The following is a 20,936-nucleotide window of genomic DNA, read 5'->3' as shown; positions in this document are numbered from 1 at the left end:
AGTGATAATATGATAATGGATAAATGAGCCAGGGGACATCTTCATCCAGTTGTAGCGGAAATGACAAATTTACAGAGAATCAGCAAGCTACCACTGAAGCGTTTGTGTGTGTGAATTAAAGAGAATTACATGCTTAATTATCGTAGCTGTACAAAAAAGCATAGCATTCTGTTTAATAGTTGACAAGTCTTTTCCCAAACTATGTGCTATGGATTTGGGTGATCATTACTGGACACATTTTACACTCAGTGTTCATTCTTTCATACCATTTGCTTCCTTTAGATTATTTCAAACTTGTATGCATCTTGAGCACCCTTACGATGTATATGTTTTTGTGCTAAATGAAAAAAATGTCTATTATAATCAAACTTACTCATTCTAGATCTTGGATGATGTGATAACTATTCACCTTTGATTTGGAAGACTTTCTTTTGACTTATTGCTCACTACGACTGTAGTCTGGCTCTATTCTGATCCCATGTTAAATTCAAACTCTGAGAAAAGTTGTTTTATACCTATGGAAAAGCAATTATTACACTTATCTATATAATGAGACATTCAATTTATCAGAATACTTGGTAATCAAATCATTTGTCTGGGGAAAATACAAATATTATTCTTAATTGATTCTTAGTTCTTACTTCTTAATTAATGTATGGGCCATTGAGGAAAGAACACAATAAAACATGAAAAGGTTAACAAAATTCTGTAATTTTTGGCTTCCTATACATTTAGCACTGGGTTTGACCATGTCCTACGTCATACTGGACTTCAGAGTGCAAGCACCCTGAATTACTATTGAAATAATTATTAAATCTCAATCTACAGTGCTTTCTTATGATGGATGAAAAGTGAGTATTATTATTACTATTTTTGTTAGGGTCGTACTGAGGATACGAAAGAAGCTGATATCCCGCCACCTGACCAAGCTTCAGCAGAGCAAACACAAGAGGTTAGAACTGGACAACGACTCCCTCCGTTGGTCACCCATAGCGGTCACTGGTCTAGCGGTCTTAGAGGAAGAAAGAGAGGCAAAGAGAGAGGTAAGGGTATTGTACTCCAAACTCAAATTTACAACGCCTCCTTATAGGTCTAGGTGGGAGTTTCATAAAGCTGTTCGTAAGATACAAATGACTTTACGCACGACTGGAGATCCTTTCTTGTGCTATGTGATATCCCTATGCAATTGAGTATGACCTGAGAACATGTTCCAGTCGTGTGTAAAGTCGCTCGTAACTTTACGAACATCTTTACGAAACACCCACCTTGGGGCACACTGAATATGTTGTTTGCGATGCAAACTGTTTGCTGGAGGAAATAGTCCAGACTGGGACTTGTGCATAGAAACACTGTTGTTGGTGGTTAGGGTTCAAGTTTGAATATTTACGCCTGCAACCAGTTGTCGTTGTGCTAAGCCTGTTTCGAGACCCACTTCTTGATCAATAGTTTCAATCAGGTTCTATGTCTTCAGACTATTGAAAACACTTCTGATGGTGAACTAGTAAATTAAATTAAAAAACAAATAAAACAAAAAACATAAAAGTGAAGACAAGCTTACATGCTAGAGACAGACATTTCAAGAGAAATTTTGAAATTTCAAACAGGCACCAACCACCTTTAATAGTGACAACTCTAATTTTCAAGTAGATTAATGACTTGTTCATTGCTGAATGTCACCAAGTACATTACAAACATTCATGCATTTACATTATAGAGTTGTGTCATCTGTGACCCAACTAGGGTGACCGAACATTGCAAGCATACAGCTTTTTCCTTTTTACCAGAACCCTTTTTAACTCTGACAATGATATATTTAATCATGCTTTGTTATGTTTGTATTTATTACTTAATTTTGTAAAATTCTAATGGAAATTAATAAATTCAAAATTCAATTAACTGTTAAGGTCCAAAAGATGGGTGCACTGGTGAGCGACCTGGAGCGGGAGAGACGGCAAGGGTCCCTATCTCCGCGCATCTCATCCCCGAACAAACTCACCGTCACCAGAGATGTCTTTGCCCGGGATGCTGCCGATGCTAGCCCCGTCAAAACCAAGATGAAGAAGAAAAAGGTAGGTTAGAAGTGCAGTGCGGTAGAATTGTATAAATAAGGGGGTTTTTCTTCATGATTAATTACATTGATCAATGGAAAAACAAGAAATGGTTTTCACAAATGTTGAAGGAAAATATTGAAAGAAAAAAAAAACTTTGGGGGAGGGGTGGAGGGACCCTTTGCTTATGCATTCCCCGTACAGTGGAATAGACTTTCCGAAGACATCAAAATTGTATCTCTGTTGAATCCCTCAAAAATGTTAAAACCTTTCTATTCACTTCCTAATTTATTATGAGTCTTGAGCACTTGACAGAATGGATCTGGCGATTTATAAGTCACATGAGGCATTATTATTATTAAGATCTTCGCAACCACGAAGGGTACATGTATTACTTCAAAATCATATTATCTTGTGTAAGTTTAACGATGTTTCACAGCATAGAATTAATCTTTGGCCAGAAAAAGACACATATCACAATTTGGGAAATTCTGTTGATATGTGCATTCAACCTTGCATTATCAGGATCTTCTTAAAACAGCGTATCGTAATATGTCTTGGATTTGTTTGCCATATGAAGAGGCGACGTGCTTGCAAGATATAATGGCTCAAGTGAAAAAAAAAGATTGATAATATGAGTCTTGGTAATTTGGATTTAGAAATATATTCTGGTCATTATTTACGACATGGATGATATGGATTATGTTTTGTGACAGTTTGAGAATTCCTATAGCTCCACAATTTCATTCTCCTGAAGCATATTGTATGAGCCTAATGAGAAAAGCACAGTATGAGTAAAAAGTAATAATATTAATGATAATGCATTCGCTTAACCCTATCTAGGCCGGGGTATTTTGGAAGATCATATGGCCAGGGGGGGCCTCCGAGGCCCCCCCCCCAAGATCTCAGCCGTCGAATGCGCAATCGCGCCGAAAATTGGCACGCGGGTTGCCTGGGACATAATCTACAAGATTGTATAGTAATTTATTTCATGTGAATTGCTATTAAGTGATTATGCTAATTTATGCCTAATTAGTATGCGAAATCATACTTTTTCCTCTAACTCCCTAAATAAAGCTCCAAATGTACTAATTCTTGGTATAGAATTTCTTTGTGGTGTTCTTAGCAAGTGTACATGAAAGAATTGCGATATCAAATCATTTTCTTATGTATTATATTGTTTTTTGCAATTTCTTATGTATATCTTTGTTTTTTGACCTTTTGTTTTTTTTATTGTTTTTTCAATGAAATTTGTTGGGGACTCTTCTGTGATCATAAAAAGCATCAAATAAATACATTTAGACCAGCAAAACTAAAAATAATCATGCATTTATGAATTTTGGTTGAAAACACAATTTGCATTGACTTTGTACACAAAATCACGTTTTTGAGCAATTTTTGGTCTGACATGCACTTACATAATGATGCGTAATTTCGGAACCACGTACCCGGGTGACGCAAAATTGGTCTCATAAGTTGCGCAAGACTTGAAAGTAAAAAGTCAGAGAGCGGCGCGGTCAAAAAATTTCGCGCAGCCAAAATATTGCACGATTTGTTAAGGGGGGGGGGGCCTCTGAGGCCACCCCCCTCCCCGGCCTAGATAGGGTTAATGCATGAAGCTGTTTTTATGGTATGCAAGAAAATGCGGTGTAGGGGCATTTTGCGCCAATACCACAAATAATTTGTCATAGCTAATAGAATCAGGGTTGCATTGGAATAGACCTAATATTGTACTATTGTGATGTAAGCCCAAAATCCTTTAATATGGTTGTTAATAAGTTCTTAAACCAGATGCACAAACCTACCCCTATCCTTGCTTATTTTGTCTGTGATCATGAATATAATTTGCTGATTTTTATTTTTGATGTATTTTCTTTATCTCGATTTGTTCCTCATCTGCTTATTTCTCATTTTTAACCCCCCCTTATCCCTCCCTGCATTACACATTAAACCATCCTCCCCTCCCCCCTAACAACAGACTACTTGCTTACTTTATCCAAATCCTATCAACTCGGAGGAATGCGATTGTCCTCCTCGACTTACTAACCAGGTGAGAGGATACTCCTCAAATTGGCAATTTCTGTCTCTGCACTCTTTTTTTTCAATGGCTAACTTCAGTTATAGCTTTGCAACCATACTTTCTTGCTGTCTACCTTCACCCCAATTCACACTCTCTAGACTTGCCACCTGAAAATGCTCTTTTAATAGATATCAAACTTCTGCATCTTTGATCAAAATGAAATTTTGAAAACCAGGGTCCCGTAACACAAAGGTTAGCGATTGTACGCTTGACTTTCACGATCGATTGTACATTGTAGTCAATGCAATCAGTCGTAGAAAAATGTTTTATGATCATTGCTAAGCTTTGTGTTACGGGCCCCAGTGGTCCCGTTTCATGAAGAATTGTTATAATAACAAATGCACAATTTCTATAACAACTTTACTATCGGCCAATCAAATGATTTCAGTAGCTTTAAACTGCTATTGCAAATTTGTTGTCATAACAAGTTTTATGACATGGGGCCCCCAGGGGAGCATTTAATTAAGACATAGTTGGTGATTTCCATTGACTTGTTATAAGCTACTGCAAATCCTTGCATACGATTGGCTTACAGCAAACTGGTCAGTGATAGTCCTTGACAAAGCTTTCATGAAACCATGCCCCGATGTATTTTGGACGTTGAATTAAATTCTGATGATCCGACTCTCATACCATGCATATAAGATGCTACTACATATTCACACATTTATTTATAATTTTTATATTTTTCACCTGATTTTTCTCATCACTTATTTGAAGTTCTAGACTGCTAGTTTCAAAGACCTGTTTCTCTCCCTAGATAATTGCAGTTATTTATACTTTAAGTAAATATAAACCAGTATTGTCCAGTAAAAAAAAAACAACTACCTGATATTATTCTCTTTTATTTTTTTGCATGATTTTTCCCAGGTTCCCATGCATGCATCTGTCTTTCCTTTATATTTCTCTCTGCTTTTTATATACTGTATGATCATCGCACGTTAATCAATTATTAAAAAAAAAGAGTTCCATCCACCATGCAAGAAAAGGTAGATTAGTTCTAACCACAAACAGTGTAGTAGCTTTCACAAGCACCTAGTTTTCTAAAATCAAATCTAGGTATTGTTAGCATCTTTGTTTCCATTAATTATCCCCCAAATCAACGAAAATTCACAATATCATTTTTGTGTGTGTTGAACTAGACTGCTGAATGTCTATATTCTTTCAAAGTGTCATGCTTGATTCTTAGATAATGTACTGATGTGGTATCAACAAATAGCATACATTTAGGCATCAAAAGTAGCCACAAAGTAAAAGGTGAATCTAAACAGTACATCTCATTCCCTCTCCCCCTCTTTGGGACAGTTTGTGAAGATGATGATATGGTTACAAATTATAAAGTAATAGTAGGAGGATCATATTTGTTGTTGACATGGTATTATCATTCTATAAATCACCATCCATTCAATGTCTCAACCATTTTTTGAAATGTAGCTTCCCAACCTTAAATGGTTTCTAATGGGGCATTGCAAGGAACTTGCAATTAATCGCAAGTCACTTTTGGGTTCCAAAATCAATCACGACTCTGCCGATTAATTGCAAACTTTCACATGATTGCTGGTTTGCTTCATGTAACAAGAATTAAAAATCAATTTTGCTAAGTTACTATTGATATATCAATCATAATATCGTCGGCCTTATGCCAAAAGGGCCTTAACCCGATTTTAGGGGTTCTGAATATTTTATAATAAATTTAACACATTTCATGTAAAACTTAATAACTTAACACGTTTATCGAAATTGGCTTCAAAAGCAAAAAAACGACCACAAACTTTTGATTATTAGAGAGGCCAAAACCTTTATAAACGCCATTATCTCGGAATGGCCAAAAGCAGTTAAGGCCCTTTTGGCATAAGGCCGACGATATTAGCAATAGAAATTTGTAGTTGATTGCAAATATTTTGTTGCAATACCCCTGTGGACATTTTTTCATGTCAATAACATGGATGGATGAATGGGCTGTGACATGCATCCATCTTTGCTCGGTAGCCAACAATGGTTTGTTTTGGATATGCCTACTACTAATATGTGATATGTTTGATAATGTTGATAACATTGAGATCCATATCCCCATTGTAAAATATGCTTTTATTTTACAGATGATGAGTTAACTGGCACCAATGCAGTTTGGGGCTTGTTTCTGCATGTTCTTCTTACAAGTTTGAGGGGGGGGGGTGTCCAAAAGTTGGTTGAAACATATTTTTTTAGATTTTGACATTTTTGTAAAGATTCAAGAAAGATCCATACTTCATGGGAGGGGGATTTGTAGAGTCTTCATAAATCCAGGACATTTTATCTTTAGCTCTTCGTTAGTCGGCATCTTGTTTATGAATCAGTTCAAATTTGTTTTATAGCACAAGTTCTTAGTCTGTAGTGGACAAGGCTATCAAATCATATTTCATATTTCTTCTGGTACCATTCTCTATAGAAACCTTCTTTTGAACATATCATTTCACAATAAAGCTTGACATAACAAGGAATCCTGTCATATCACTCTTTGACTGTCTTGTCTTTATTATGATGGCCATTCTTCAAAGTTTTATCCTGATTATGAGGAATCCATTTTCCTTTCCTAGGACACGACTTTCCAAACAAAGAGGGATTCCTCCTTTTTCAACATATTTTCAGTCACAATAAACACCCCCTTATGTACAAAAAAGGGGGAAAACAAATCTCAATTCTTTCTATTTCATTCTAAGTGTGTGTGTTTTCTTTACCTTAATGTTGTCCATTTATCTTGACGAATTGCTACTACTGTCATCAAATCTTATAAAGATCATTCTAGCCTATGAACCAGACAATCTGCCTCTTTGTTAGTTATAATAAACTCACATAACCCATCTCCACATAGTTGTAACCATTGATGCTCACCTACAATTTCTTTGCATTTGCATCCTCTTTCTTAATGAAGTGCCTGTTAATATATAATTGTTGAATTATACCAGGAATCACAATCATGAGATGCTTGCAGTGTGAAAGCTGATTGATTTGAATAAAAAGAGAAAAATGTTCATTCTTCTCTGTTGGAATGCAAAAATTGTGTATTGTTCATGTCTGGGAACTTCCTCTGGTTAAGGAATATAAGAATGAGCAAAGTGATTATCAATCATTTTGAGATCTGATTACAATTTCTCAATTTTAGAAGCCATGTGTAATGTTACACACAGTTTTATTAAGTATCCCTCAGGTCTGAAAGGGGTCATGCAATGACAAGTGAATCCATGCATACACGAGAGAAGAAATATGCTGTTGCTCTCGGAGTCATGTGTAATGTTACAGTTTTATAAAGTACCCCTCTGGTCTGAAGGGGTTCTGCTTTGACAAATGGATCCATGTATACATGAAAGAATTTATGTTCTTATATGCTACACAGTTCAAGGTTCATTCACGAGACAAGGCGGCTTCGTTTGATTGTCTACCTCCGGCCCTAACGAAGGAGGTGAGAGTGCATGGATTGTGTAAACACACCATATAACTGCCATGTTGAAGTCTGTGTAGTCGTATAGGGTTGTTCTCATTAGCCTAGTAGATGTGTGAATGTCATGCATGTTAAGTACTATTGTTTGTAAATACACTTAGTGAACCTTTTATACCTTGGTGTGACAAAGCTCATCAACAGAGTTCAGCAACAGAGTTCAGCAACAAAACTCAACTACCGTTTTGACCTTTTTACTTTTTTTAAACACTACCTGGCAAGCAGTGGATGACGGGTTCAAAGCCTGCTGGTTCCAAGATTCTTCTCAATTAGTTTTTTGTAATCAAACATGCAATCTTTATTCACTGGGTGCTAGCTAGAAATGAACATTTCACTGTTCAGGTATGGTGAAACAAATCACCCAAATTATATCAAGAAGTCAACATACAATGTATATGCCATCTCTTGGGGAAAAAAGATGGTTTTTTACTGAAGCTGGGAAGAAAATCACATGACCTAATGAATTGCAGTATTTTCTTCTCAAGAAATGATTACTTTATAAGAATTAAATTGGGTCATAGCTGTTTATGACTGTGAGACAAAAATGTATCCCCTGCCAAGTGTTGCATCCACTTTATTATTAAAGTGACCATCCATCCCATTGACTGTACACAAAATGTTGCTGAACTTGGTAACTGAGGTTTGTTGTGCCATCTTTGATAGTCAATACAAGTAGAAAGATCATTTTTAGATTTTTTCCCCTTGTTCCTTCATCTTTGTAACTTAGTATAATTTTTTCTTCTTGATTTCATATATTATGCAGTGTATCCCAGAAAAAAGAATCTGTATACAGAGATGGATATACAAGTAATAGAAAGGATTTTATTAAAAGTTTGATACCTTTGGTGGAGAGTAAAATGTTCATTTTGATTTGAGACCAAATGCTTTTGTGACTTATCATACATGGCGGATTCCAAACATGAGAACCAAGGCATGAAAGAAGTTCGTTAAACAGAAATTCATTGATGAATCTAGGGATTTAGTAAAAGAAAGAAAATAAACACAACTTTCATAGGGCTTTTTCTATACATTTTATGGTAGCAGAAATACTGTATACATAGTGCAGATTAGATGAGTTAAATCTTTTCACTTATTTTGTAGCATTAGACCTCCCCACCACCCCTCCACAGTAAAAAGCATCTGTAGAATACAATCTGCATTTCGAATCTCTCGGGACCCACAGAGGAAAACTTACACTTAGGCATAATTTGACATAGAAGATATAAATAACAATGTCAAGTTATCCATATCTTGGTCTTAAAAGTAAAATACTTTGACTTTTGGGTGACAATTGTATTAATGAAAGATCCACTTATAGAGACTACTGTACAGTTTCCCTTGACTTAGTTTACAAATCTCTTTGATTTGATCATAGCCTGATTATTTGATACACAGCTTAGGAAATAATTATTACACCATAACACAAAGGAGCTTAGTTTAGGAACGCGGTCCAGCAATTATATCCCAAATTGTACTTGTATGTAGTTTTTTTTTAGTTTTAGATGCATGCTGTTTGTAATTTTCTATCCAATAGTAAATAGTTTGAGATGTCAGTATTGTATGGTATTTGAATGAGTATGATATGGATTTGTGTTGTAAATCATTCAGTATTGGCTGCCTGAACACTATGGCCTGTATTCTGAAGTCGGGTTTAATATTAACTCTGGTTTTAAGTTGTGGTTTAACTATGGAAAGCCAACAGTGGCATAAATCTCCAACAGTAAAATTTCAATTGTTCAGCTCATTTATCTCTCAAATCATTCTTAACTTTTTCTGAAGGATGTATAAGATAGCTTTCTTCACCATTCACGAGTTAGGAAAGAGCACAGTTAATGCAAGAAACATACAATGCACGGAAAATTTTAACAATTTTGGCTTTCCATAATTTTAGCACAGAGTTAGAACATGGTCTATAAAGTTAAACCTGGTGGGTGTTTCATAAAGCTGTTTGTAAGATAAGAATGACTTTAAGAACGACTGGTGAACCTTTCTTTTGGTAAATGGTATACACCATAGGCGATGGTTTAGCGCGTAAGAAAGGATCACCAGTCGTTCTTAAAGTCGCTCTTAACTTACGAACAGCTTTATGAAACGGCCCCCTGACTTCAGAACACGGGCCTGTATCTTTAGCTTTGTAAGAAAAGAAAACAATTGCCCTATGCAAAAACCCATTACCCTGTCAGGATGGTGTTTCGTAAAATTATGCATGACTTTACGCACGACTGGATCATGTTCTTAGGTGCTAGGTCAGCTACGTGGGGATATAGCACTTAGCAAAAGAAAGGGTCTCCAGTCATGAGAGTAAAGTTGTACGTAAAATGATAATCATTCGTCACTAACAAACAGCTTTATGAAAATGTCCGAGTTTCCATCTTCTTTTCTTGTTTCAATATGAAATCGATAAATCATTGGAAAAAAAATGAAAATCTATATTTCATTGTTCGAAATATAATCTGAAATAAGAAACACTCCAAAAATTCATTTTGCCCAAGTGATTGTTGGCCTGGCAGCCACTGTGCAGCACCAGATCGACGTTGCTCTAGCCCTTAAATCGTTGAATGCCAAACAGGGTAGCAGTAACTCCCACCTCTTAATGTTTTCATCATAATCATTAACGAAGTCACTCATGTAAGTAAGATTAAAACTGACTTCAAGGTTGACAATACAGGGAGAACATGTGTAGATGCATTGGTTATAGATTTGATCCTGCCATAGCACCATTTTCCTTAGGCAATAGGCTATTTATCAGTCCATGGTTGGTTGGTCAAAACATGTAATGTACCCAAGCTTCTGTAGTTGATCTCTTCAAAGAACCTGTGCAATCTAAATTTGAGTTGCTATTTCCTCTCTCTTTTTCTTTTCTCTGCTAGTAGTTAATGCAGTAGTAGATTGCCATGTGACAAATCTCAAACATCTTATGCTTGCTTAAAAATCATCTATACTTTACAATATCACTGTAGCTTATGTAGTCCTATTGAATAGATGCACTCTTTTTGTGTTATTAGTGTTCAGTAACTTATATTTACATCAGTGAACATTGTAACAATTAGCTTGCCTTAGAAGGAACCACACCTGCTGTACAGCGTGTGTGTGTGGGGGGGGTGACTTTTTATTTGCACAAGCCTAATAAAGATAAATGTTGAATGCACCAAATTTTCTTGGATAAGGTGGGGACAAGATATGACTTGAAGGTTACATCTTGTCCTCTCTTCATAGTATTTTTTACACCTTTTTCTTTTCTCCTTAAAAAAAAGTTTTATCACTTCAGAAAATAATGGGGGGGGGGCACTGCACATGTGCTTTAACTTTTCTACTATAATTTAATGAATCTTATTTTTTGCTCACATGACTATAATAATCTGTATTGAATATTGATAAAAATATATAGTATATGAATAAAACTTTTTTGTTGGTGCAAGAATGCCCTTAGCAAAATATTTTTGCGAACCACATCATTGCAGAAATGCCCTTACACAATGCCCTTATGCATGTGTGCTGCTGAGGGCTTTTTGGTGGGCTTGTAATGTACGAAAGCCGTGTTAAGGGTGGTCTTCATTAGCATGACAAATTCCGCTTTTTGCTTGCTCATCATTATAATTTGATACCACTTTTGAAACTGAAGTATTTTGCAAATCCAAGCTTGCTTCCAAAAAAAAAGAACAAAGTATACAATTTGCATTTCATGGAACATCTTTTTCATGATTGCCTCGGGCAAATTTCATTCCAGCCAATGAGATGTAAAGATTTCAATAATAACAGTTTCAGTGAATAACTTTGGGAAACTTGTTTTGTGAAATGCTTCCCCAAGATGAATCTTCTCGTCCATTCAAATGCAATTATTCCATCAGCTTTGTACAGTGTTATATTTGTTGATGTTTTAGTAATAGAAAAGCAGTGAAAACAGACTCCTCGGGGCGGTCTCACAAAGAGGTGTGATTGATTGATCAATCACAGCTAAGATAGCCTGCAACACCTAGCAACATCTAGAATGTATGTCCCTAGTAGATCCTTGTGTTGGAGTAGCGTGCTCCTCTGTTTCCAACGGGACATTGGGTACACTTACACTTCCTATAAAGTTAGGATTGATTGGATCAATCACTATTCTTGAAAGGACAGGGCCCAGCAGAAGCATCCACCCTTCCTGATGTGATACTTCCACTTGGTCAAATACTTCTTTGTCTGATGCCTCTTTGCCCCTCATAGTTTTAATCAATATTTTGTTTAAAAATCATTCTATCTATAAAAAGAAAACTTTGTTCAACTTGGTACATTTTCATTCTGTCTCATTCTTAATTTATATTTCATATTAAATTATATTTCATACTGTAACAAAAAAGTATCAACGGTTGATTTGTACCAACAATTGCTCGTACCAACTGATGAAATTGGTAAAAAAAAACCTCTGATTGATTGCTAACATTTGTATGAGAAGCCCAGATGCTAGACCACAATGGTAATGAGATGAAAAGAGAAAATATACAAAAAACAAAAAATTGCTCTTGGACCATTTAATCATTATAAAAAATGTTGGTTGAACAAATGATCGTCGAGCAGCAAGGTCATCTGATCAAGTTGATAAGTGACCAACGGGTTTTACCCAGTGAAGTAGTGTACTTTTTAAAATCAGACCAGGGGCCTGTAACACAATGGTTAGTCATTAATCGGTTAATGAAACAGCCTGTCATGATCATCGTTGCATGTGCATTTTGCTCAGTAGACTGACATGGAACCAATCTGATTCGCTCTTTTAGATTAGCAATTAATCGCTAACTTTTGTGCTACCGGGGCCTTAGGGCCTGTATCATAAAGGTTAGCGTTTGATCATGGGCTGATTTTTACAATTGATCATTCACAATAATCATTGCAATCAATCGTAGAAATCAGACTATCAATCCCTAAGCTTTATCTTACAAGGTCAACATCTGTACACCCTTGCTAACAGCTGTATCCCCTTGCTAACGGCTATATCCTTTCTTTTGTGATGTCACTAGGTCCACACAAGACAGAAGAAGGTTCGGAAGCGGAGACGGAAGATCCCGGTCCTCCAGTCGGTGGCCGATGAACCACTGGTGAAGAAGAAGAAACCGCCTGCTGCCTCGGATTCTGATTCCGACGGTGGACAACCCAAGCTCTTCATCGCAGAGGAACCCAGTCACGTGAAGACCACGCCAGTCAGGACAGGACCCAAGAAGAAACTCAAGTCACCTTTGAAGAACAAGAAGAATTCAAAGGTAGGAATGATTGAAATGATCGGGGGCTGTTTCCTGTTGGTGTTTTGTAAAGCTGTTCGTAAGTTACGAGTAACATTACGAATGACTGGTCACCCTTTCTTGTGTTCTCACCAGATTTTCATTGATGTTGATTTAGTTTCTAAGAAAGGGTCACCAGTCGTTTATAAACTCGCTCGTAAATAACGAAGACCTTTATGAGACACCCACTTAGAGTTGTTTGTAAAGTTACTTTTGGCCAGACAAAAGACTGTAGTATGACAAGACTCTCTTCAGTTTTTATGGATGATTTAATCCCATTACAATGTTACCTCATCGCAGGTGTCATCCATTCCACAGAGCAGAATGAAGTTCTATATTCACTTATGCTATTCCAAAAGGGTCTCAGTGATTCAGTTCGCTTTTAGACTCCCAGGTAAAGGTGATGCAAAACAAGAAACAATAACTGATTTTGTTTTGCCCTTCAGGTCAAACGAGGTCCAGGACATGGTAACAAGAAGCTGACCAAATCCAAGCTGAAGTTAACGGGCAAGGGTCTAAAGTCCAAAGGTGCAGCTAAGAGCAAACTGTCATCAGTCAGTGGCAAAGGAGCCAAGAAAGGATCAGGTAATTTGACCAGTTCAGTCAGCATATTTTTCTTCTGAGCCAATCAGATTCAAGGATCTTGGTAGCTTATTACAAGAGTGAAAATCACTATTTAATTCATGTAATTCTCCCCAGGCACAGGCCTGCCAACTCCTCCATTTTAAAAGGTGTTACTCCTTTTTGGGAATTTTTTTATATACATTATAAGCATAAAGAAAACTTCCTTTTTTGTCCAGATGTTGTCATCTATGGGAAATATGCAGTGACTCCTATTTTTTTTAAATGAATCACTCCTATTTTGATGTTTACAGGTTGGTAGGCCTGCTGACATGGTGCCACAAACATTTATTAAAGCATGTTAAGATTGTTCAAGCTTCAAACCAAGGAGACTATGGTGTCTCAAGTGTCGTACTTCATAATAGTTTAGGTAATAGAGCAGCAGTGATTTGTTGATAGACCTGGGGCAGAAAGAGTGTTGAAAACAGATTTCATGAACTTGGGCCCTGTATCCCAAAGGCTCATGATCGATTCCTCAATGGTCAGCTTTTCAATAATTGGACACTGTTTTTCAAGAATTAATCATAGATCATTGTTGCAAGTGCAAGTTTTATGGAGTATAGATTTAAATTACAGCTAATTGTTGTTTCTGTATTTTTCTTTACAGGAAAGGGCGGAAAGGGCAAGCTTGCACTGAAATCAAAGCTTGGTCCTGTTATAAATGGTGACTTCAGCAGCTCGGACAGTGACTTTGAGCCACCCAAGCCCCCACCCAGGATTGGCCGGCCACCTAAAGTAAAAGCTCCCATCCAACCACCGGTCACCTCATCCACCAAGGCTTCAGCCAAGAGTACCGGGTCTACTCCTGGCACATCTACTACCAGAGGGCGTCCAAAAAACGGAGAGCCCGCTACCCCCATAGAGCAAAGGCGAGGGTGGCCTAGGGGGCTTCAGCGGGCGAAACAACAAGAAGACGGGCCACCAATAGTGAAGAAGCGCAGGAGGAGGAGAAAACGTGTTCCGCTTTGGGAGAGGAAAAAGAAGACAAAGCCAAAACCGAAGCCAAAGCCTCTGAGCCCACCGCCACTATCACTCCAAGCAGCTGTGCCAAAAAGTGCAACACCTTCAAGCACCCCGAGTGCCAAACCATTACCCCTTGGGCCTGTGCTCGATTCAGACGACACCACTTCATCGTCGGATGAAGAAGACTTTGCCAGGCTTCTTAGACTCACCAAGCCGGTGGTCAGACCAAAGAAAAAAGTGCCACCTAAACTGGTCAAGACTAAACCATTGACAGTAGCAATAGATTTTAGCACCAGTACCACAGACAGTGACAGTGATACCGATCTTGAAATCAGGACCAAAGACCTTGAGAGAATAGCCTCTAAGAAATTTTCTGTCGCAAATGCAAAGAATGCAAAACCAGCTGTGGCAAGTGTTAGTCCAAAGACAGCCAAAGATGTTGCTCCTGCTACTGAAGCAAATCCACAGAGAACTCAAAGTAGTGAGGCTTGTATAAATGGCCTTAACTGCTCAAGCAGTAGTAGCTCTGACAGCAGTAGTGACAGTGATGACAACGTGATATCTAAAGCCACTGCTGAGGAGTCTACAAAGACTGGTGACACACAATGGAATAATGGTACTACAGTTAGCAAAATTGATGAGAAATCTGTTAAGCCTAAAGACATTGATGAAGATTCAGATGCCGACATGGAAGTGGACGAGGAAGAAATTGAGAAAGGAAGGGAGGCAGACACAGAATTGAGCAGTGATGATGAGCGATGCGTAAATAGTGATGACGAGGATAGTGAGGATAATGCTGAAAACACCATACAACAGGACGTTCCTACAGACCTTAGCATGAAATCTGTTGATCAAACCAATACTCAGACTCTTTCTAAGGAGATAGAACATGTAAGACCCTCAGGGGATGCCCTTAGTGAACTTGCAAGCGATGACAGTGATGAAAAAACTGAAAATGATGAAATTCTTGATAATCACAGTACTGATATTAGATTGGAACCAGAGGTGGAAAGCACCATCAGGCCCATTTCTAAAATACCAGAAGAAAGCAGCTGTACCAGATCTAGACTCTCATTCACATCGTCATCATCATCCTCATCTTCGTCATCGTCTGAAGATGAGAAGGAGGAAGGAAATGAGAGAGTTGAGGAGCTGAGAGAGCGTTTATCTGCAGAGGATCACGATCACCAGGAGAGTGAGCCTGAAGGTGATGCTCCTCCTACCCTTGCAGAGGTTGAATCTCCTGTAATTATTCCTCAAGTACATTCAAGTCCATTCTTACAGCCCTATGATGAAAAAATACAGGACAGTCCATCTAGACATGAGGACAGTTTATTGACAGAAGACAAGGGTGAGAACTTGATGTCCACTGACAGGAAAGAAACTCTTGAGGATGATGATGAAGAAGAGCAGTTACATGATATTCTGTCGCCACACACTCCAGATCAAAGCAGGGAGAACGTAGAGGAACTGAAAGAACATAGTTTCAGTAGCCACAGTGATCATAGCACTGAAGGTTCTGAAGAGAACAGGCCAGAAGAAGATCAGTTTGACAGTACAGGACATCCTGTGGAGGATGGTAGAGAGATGGAAGAGTTTCAAGAGCCAAAAATTCTTGAGCCAACTGAGGCAGAGGATATGGAGACTGCTGAGGCCATTGAATCCATCATGGAAATCGATCCTCAAGAAAGGAGGTCTCCGGAGTGCATGGCTGATAGTGATGATCATGAGCAAACATACCAGCCCAATTCCGAATCGGATTTCCCGAATTTCAGTGGCAGTGATACCCAGGAAATCAGGTCCAGGAATAGCTGCAGTGACATGGATATGCTTGGGATGAATGACCATCCAATGGTGCCACCAGCATCAGCAGAGGCGCCTGCTATTGATGTGGCTTCTGTGATGGACACCCCTCAATCACTTGACACATCACCAATGTGCATGAACACTGGTTTGTCCTCTGTAGAAGGATCCAACAATGTGGAGAACCAGGAAGTTGTAGAGCGACCCATGATGGATATCCCCAGCACCATGCCTACACCACAGTCAATGGAACCTGTGCCTGTATTAGATACCATTCCACCTTTAGACACCACTCAAAGCATGGAAAGTACTCAACAGATGATGGACACTGTACCTGGGATCATGGACTCTGCGCCTCAGATGATGCCAGTGCAACCGCCCACTGTAGAGCAACAACCACAATCTGTTATCAATTCTACCCCTCCCCAAATAGACTCTCATGTAGTACACCAACCGTGTATGGATACAAATGTTCACCTTGAAACACAGCAGCACCTAGATGCACCACAAGCACCTCCGGCCGACCAGCAGCAATCGCAGATGTTGGGCCCTCAGGGACAGATGCCGCAGCAAATGCACCATTCCGGAATTTCTTCTTGTCAAAATAATTTACAGACTTCTATGGGTGGCAACACCCATGAGAATATGCAGTCAATGGGCATGCCAGAATATGGACGTTCTGGTGAGATGACTCAACATGGCATGCAGATGGGTTACCAGTCTTGCAGCAACCCTGTGAGGAGGTACGGGAACTGTATGGAAATAGCTGATCATCATGGTCTAGACCAGGCAGAGATGATGCCCAACCCTGGTATGACAGGGGTAAGAGGAATGGGGAATCTAGGGAGCCCTCAGATGCACCATAATCTCAATAGTCCACATGGAGACATTTGCAGTACTAACATTGGTCCTCAGCAAGCACCACCTCCACAGCAGCAACAACAGCAACAGCCACAACAAGGTTACAGCCCCAAGCAATCTAGTCCACCAGGAAGACCTGGTATGGGTCAGCCAGTGCCAAGCATCAGTCCACAAATGAATTCCCTCAATAGTCCTCAGCTTGGAAAAATGAATAGTCCACACCAGATCAATAATCTGCAGAGTCCGCAGGTCTGCAGCCCAGCGATGGGTGCACCTATGTGCAGTCCAGCGATGACCAACAATAATCCACTCTGCAGTCCCAGTTTAAACAACACGCAGGTATGCAGCCCAGTTATGAATGTTTCTGCATGTAGCCCTGCACTGAACAATAATAATCAGGTGTGCAGCCCAGTTTACACCCAGTCATGCAGTCCCGCTCGTAGCACCGGTCCAGCCTGTAGCCCTGCCATGACTTATCCACCGGTCAAGAGTCCAGTGATTACCTCCGCAACTTCATGCAGTCCGCAGATGCATAACGCACCTGTGTGCAGCCCTCAAATGCGCAGTCCACAGGTGTGTTCTCCAATGGGACAGCCTGGAGCAGGATGTGTTATGAAGCCCCCACTTGGATCACCCACTGGACACAATGGTAACAATTCAAATAATAATGTTATGTTTGGACCAGGAGGCCAGCAGTCACAGAACAAGAGAGGTTCTACAAGCAGCCTTGCTGCACTCCAGCAGCTGACAAATGAAATTTTGCCAAACAAGCCACTAACAGTCCCACGATCACCCAAGCCTACAGCTAATCTTACACCTCCACAGAATCCAACACCACCACCAGTGCCAACACCCCCAGTTCAGAATGCTCAAGTGCATATGCCAAGGAATGTCACTCCGCCAGTTTCTCAATCACACAGACAGACTCCTCAACGTAGAGTTTCTATGGCTGCTGTGGATCATGTACAGCAGCACCAGCAGCAGTCACAACAACAACAACAACACTCTGGTATGAAGCCTGGAGGTGTCCCACAGCCTGGAGTTGATCGCAGACTATCGCAGCAGGGAGCAGATCACATTACCCGTCATGGACCTGAAATTATGAATCAACATAGAGCCGATATGCAGAAACAGCATGGCATGGACACCATGCATGGTTCAACTGGTATGCAGCATCAAGTGGTTCAACAACAACAGCAGCAGCAACATCAGCAGCAGCAGCAACAACAGCAGCATCAGCAGCAGCAACAACAGCAACATCAACATCATCAACAGCAACAACATCATCAGCAACAGCAGCAGCATCAACAACAGCAGCAACAACAACAGCAGCAGCAACAACAGCAGCACAGACAAGAAATAATGCAACAGCAGAGGCAAAGTGTACACTCTCAGCAGAGGCAAGATGTAGCAACTCCTCACAGACATAGGCATGACTCCATGACTTCTCACTTGCAGGACACCAACATGCCAAGTCATATGCAGCAGGAACAGCCTATGTTACAGCATCATCAGGACAACATGGCCAGTAACATGAGGCCAGAGATGATGAACCCTCACATGCATAACCCCATGATGACGACTCGCAGACCTGAGAGTGTAGGACCTCACATAGCTGACAGTCGGAGAGACACTTCCACACCACACGGAACAGATGCTATGGCCCAGCACATGCAAGTTCAGGAAATGAGAAGAGATACAGCCACACCCCATCGGCAAGATACCATGGCTCATAACATGCAGGAAGCAATGACACCACATCTGCAAGACCCGATGGCTGGCCAGAGATTAGACACCGCCACTCCTCATCGGGAAGATGCCATGACGCCTCACATTATAGACAACATGGCGTCACAAAGACATGATGCAATGACAAGGCAGGCTTCAATGACACCACATCTTCAAGAGACTGTAACGCAACCAAGGCAAGACACAAGAACTCCTCATCGTCAGGGTACCTTTGGTCAGCAACGTCAAGACACCATGACCCCTCGTAGGCAAGAATCTACATCTGTGTCAAGACATGAAGCAATAGTTCAGCACGGCCAGAGTGGATCATCATCCTTGAGGCATGAAAGACGTGCAATGCAACAGCAACAACGTGCGGCTGCAGCTGCTGCAGCAGCTGCCGCAGCGGAACAGCTCCATCAACCACAGATGCCCCAACAGCAGACACATCCTAATCAGATGAATCCAGCTATTTCTCTCCACCATCAGCAGCAGCAACAGCAGCAGCAACAACAGCAGCAACAGCATTACGGTCAACACCTTCCTCATCATCTCCAGCAACAGATTGGCAGTGCCCAGCCACCCTCTGCAGCTGTGGCTGCTGCTGCAGCGATGCATAGCATGCATCCTAGCAATTACAAAGCTTACAGCCATTTCCAAGGCCACCCGACTCACAACCCGGCCAGCCCACATCCAAATATGATGCCAGCCGTCCAGCAGCACTGCAATTCTACGCGTCCTTACAATTACTTTGGCCAGTACCCATCGTCTCCCCGACACCCTTCTGGACCGATGAATGGCTACATGCAGGCACGGATGATGTCCAACAGCTACCATCCGAGTGGCACCCCGGGATTTATGGAACAACCAAGCATGCATATGCAAATGGAGATGGCTCACATGGCTCGCCAGCAGCACAACCAGTCCGGAATGTATCCCAACTACCCTCGCTTCATGAAACCGTCCATGGGAAGCCAATCCGTCATGAGAAGATGATACTAACCAATGTTTCATTCTAACTTTCTTCAGAAATTAAAACCACAATTAAGAAATTCTCTGTGCTCATCTCACTCAATCCCTGTCACACATGCTCTTCAATTACTAGGAAATTCCATGTACAGTGCATCCCACAAAAAAAGAAAACCAATTTCCTGGAAAGATTTTACAAGTAATAATTATGCTTTTACTATAGATTTGACACTTATGGTAAGAGTAGAATCTCATCTCAATTTGAGACCAACAGCTTAGCCAATCGTTCACGCATGGCAGATTACAAACTTTTAGGCATATCAAAACGGTTTCTGCTGAAACTCATGTGACTCTGAAATTCTGAATCCACTGTGATTTGAAAGATCAGTGAGAGAAACTCAAAAAAGAAAATAAATTGTTAAATACGCACAGTCATTGTATCAGGAATTGTTTAATATGCACGGTCATCGTATCAGGAGCCATTCTTGTCCAATTTTTCTGTGCAACCTGGTTGAGACATTAAAATTACAAACTCTTTGTCAAGTGCCCATCTCATATTAGGTGTCAAAACATGGAGAAATAACTAAATATTATGATGATGTAAATGAAATATAAAAATTAATTTGCCTTTGAAGAAGAAAGCCAAGGTAATCCGGGTTTCCTTTTTTCTGGGACGTACTGTCTGTGGAGACATATTGATATTGAAGTCTGTGTTTTATTTTTCTTACATTTTTGCAATCAGAAGAGTCTTGCTTGTTACGCTGCTTGTGAGGATAAATTTTTAATACATGCAGTTTTTCTCGTACTTTTGGGCGAGCAGAATGGAAAAGATCATTTTGTAATATTACTTAAATTCTACCTGCGTGCCATGTTTTTTCTATGGAATTCTCATATTTCCTTTGAAGGGATATGTTTGAAAGAATCCATAATGTCACCATGAATGTGTATGGCATCGCCAGAATAATCTCTCCTTTCAACTGCATAATAACAATTTCCCAACAAACTTCATTGACAGACTGAATGGACTTAATGTTCTCCCTCACATTGTACATGTTTATATACAGTCCAGTAATCAACTTCTTTTGTTTTCAGTAGTGTATCAAAGTTTGGTTATTCTATTATAGCTTTTCTCAGGTATC

At 39.7% G+C, this 20,936-nt stretch overlaps 1 protein-coding gene across 6 annotated transcripts in view; it reads left to right on the top strand.

Moving 5' to 3' along the window:
* Nucleotides 1–19,950, top strand: part of LOC121405563 (histone acetyltransferase KAT6A-like) — a 72,637-nt gene extending 52,687 nt beyond the window's left edge. For 3 of the 6 annotated variants that reach the window (XM_041596494.1, XM_041596490.1, XM_041596489.1), the window contains exons 12-18: nucleotides 881–1,043; nucleotides 1,905–2,069; nucleotides 4,027–4,098; nucleotides 7,502–7,567; nucleotides 12,595–12,834; nucleotides 13,299–13,437; nucleotides 14,081–19,950. In XM_041596494.1, coding sequence (XP_041452428.1) covers nucleotides 881–1,043; nucleotides 1,905–2,069; nucleotides 4,027–4,098; nucleotides 7,502–7,567; nucleotides 12,595–12,834; nucleotides 13,299–13,437; nucleotides 14,081–19,824 — 6,589 coding nt within the window. In that variant the 3' untranslated portion in view covers nucleotides 19,825–19,950. The remainder of the gene's footprint in view (nucleotides 1–880; nucleotides 1,044–1,904; nucleotides 2,070–4,026; nucleotides 4,099–7,501; nucleotides 7,568–12,594; nucleotides 12,835–13,298; nucleotides 13,438–14,080) is intronic. The other 3 variants (XM_041596492.1, XM_041596491.1, XM_041596493.1) reach the window with 3 other exon arrangements.
* The last annotated feature ends 986 nt before the right edge of the window (nucleotides 19,951–20,936 follow it).

Source organism: Lytechinus variegatus, chromosome 18 (assembly GCF_018143015.1).
Source record: "Lytechinus variegatus isolate NC3 chromosome 18, Lvar_3.0, whole genome shotgun sequence".
NCBI lineage: Eukaryota > Metazoa > Echinodermata > Echinoidea > Temnopleuroida > Toxopneustidae > Lytechinus > Lytechinus variegatus.
Note: the sequence above shows the minus strand (reverse complement) of the source record. Positions and strands in the feature narration are given on the sequence as shown.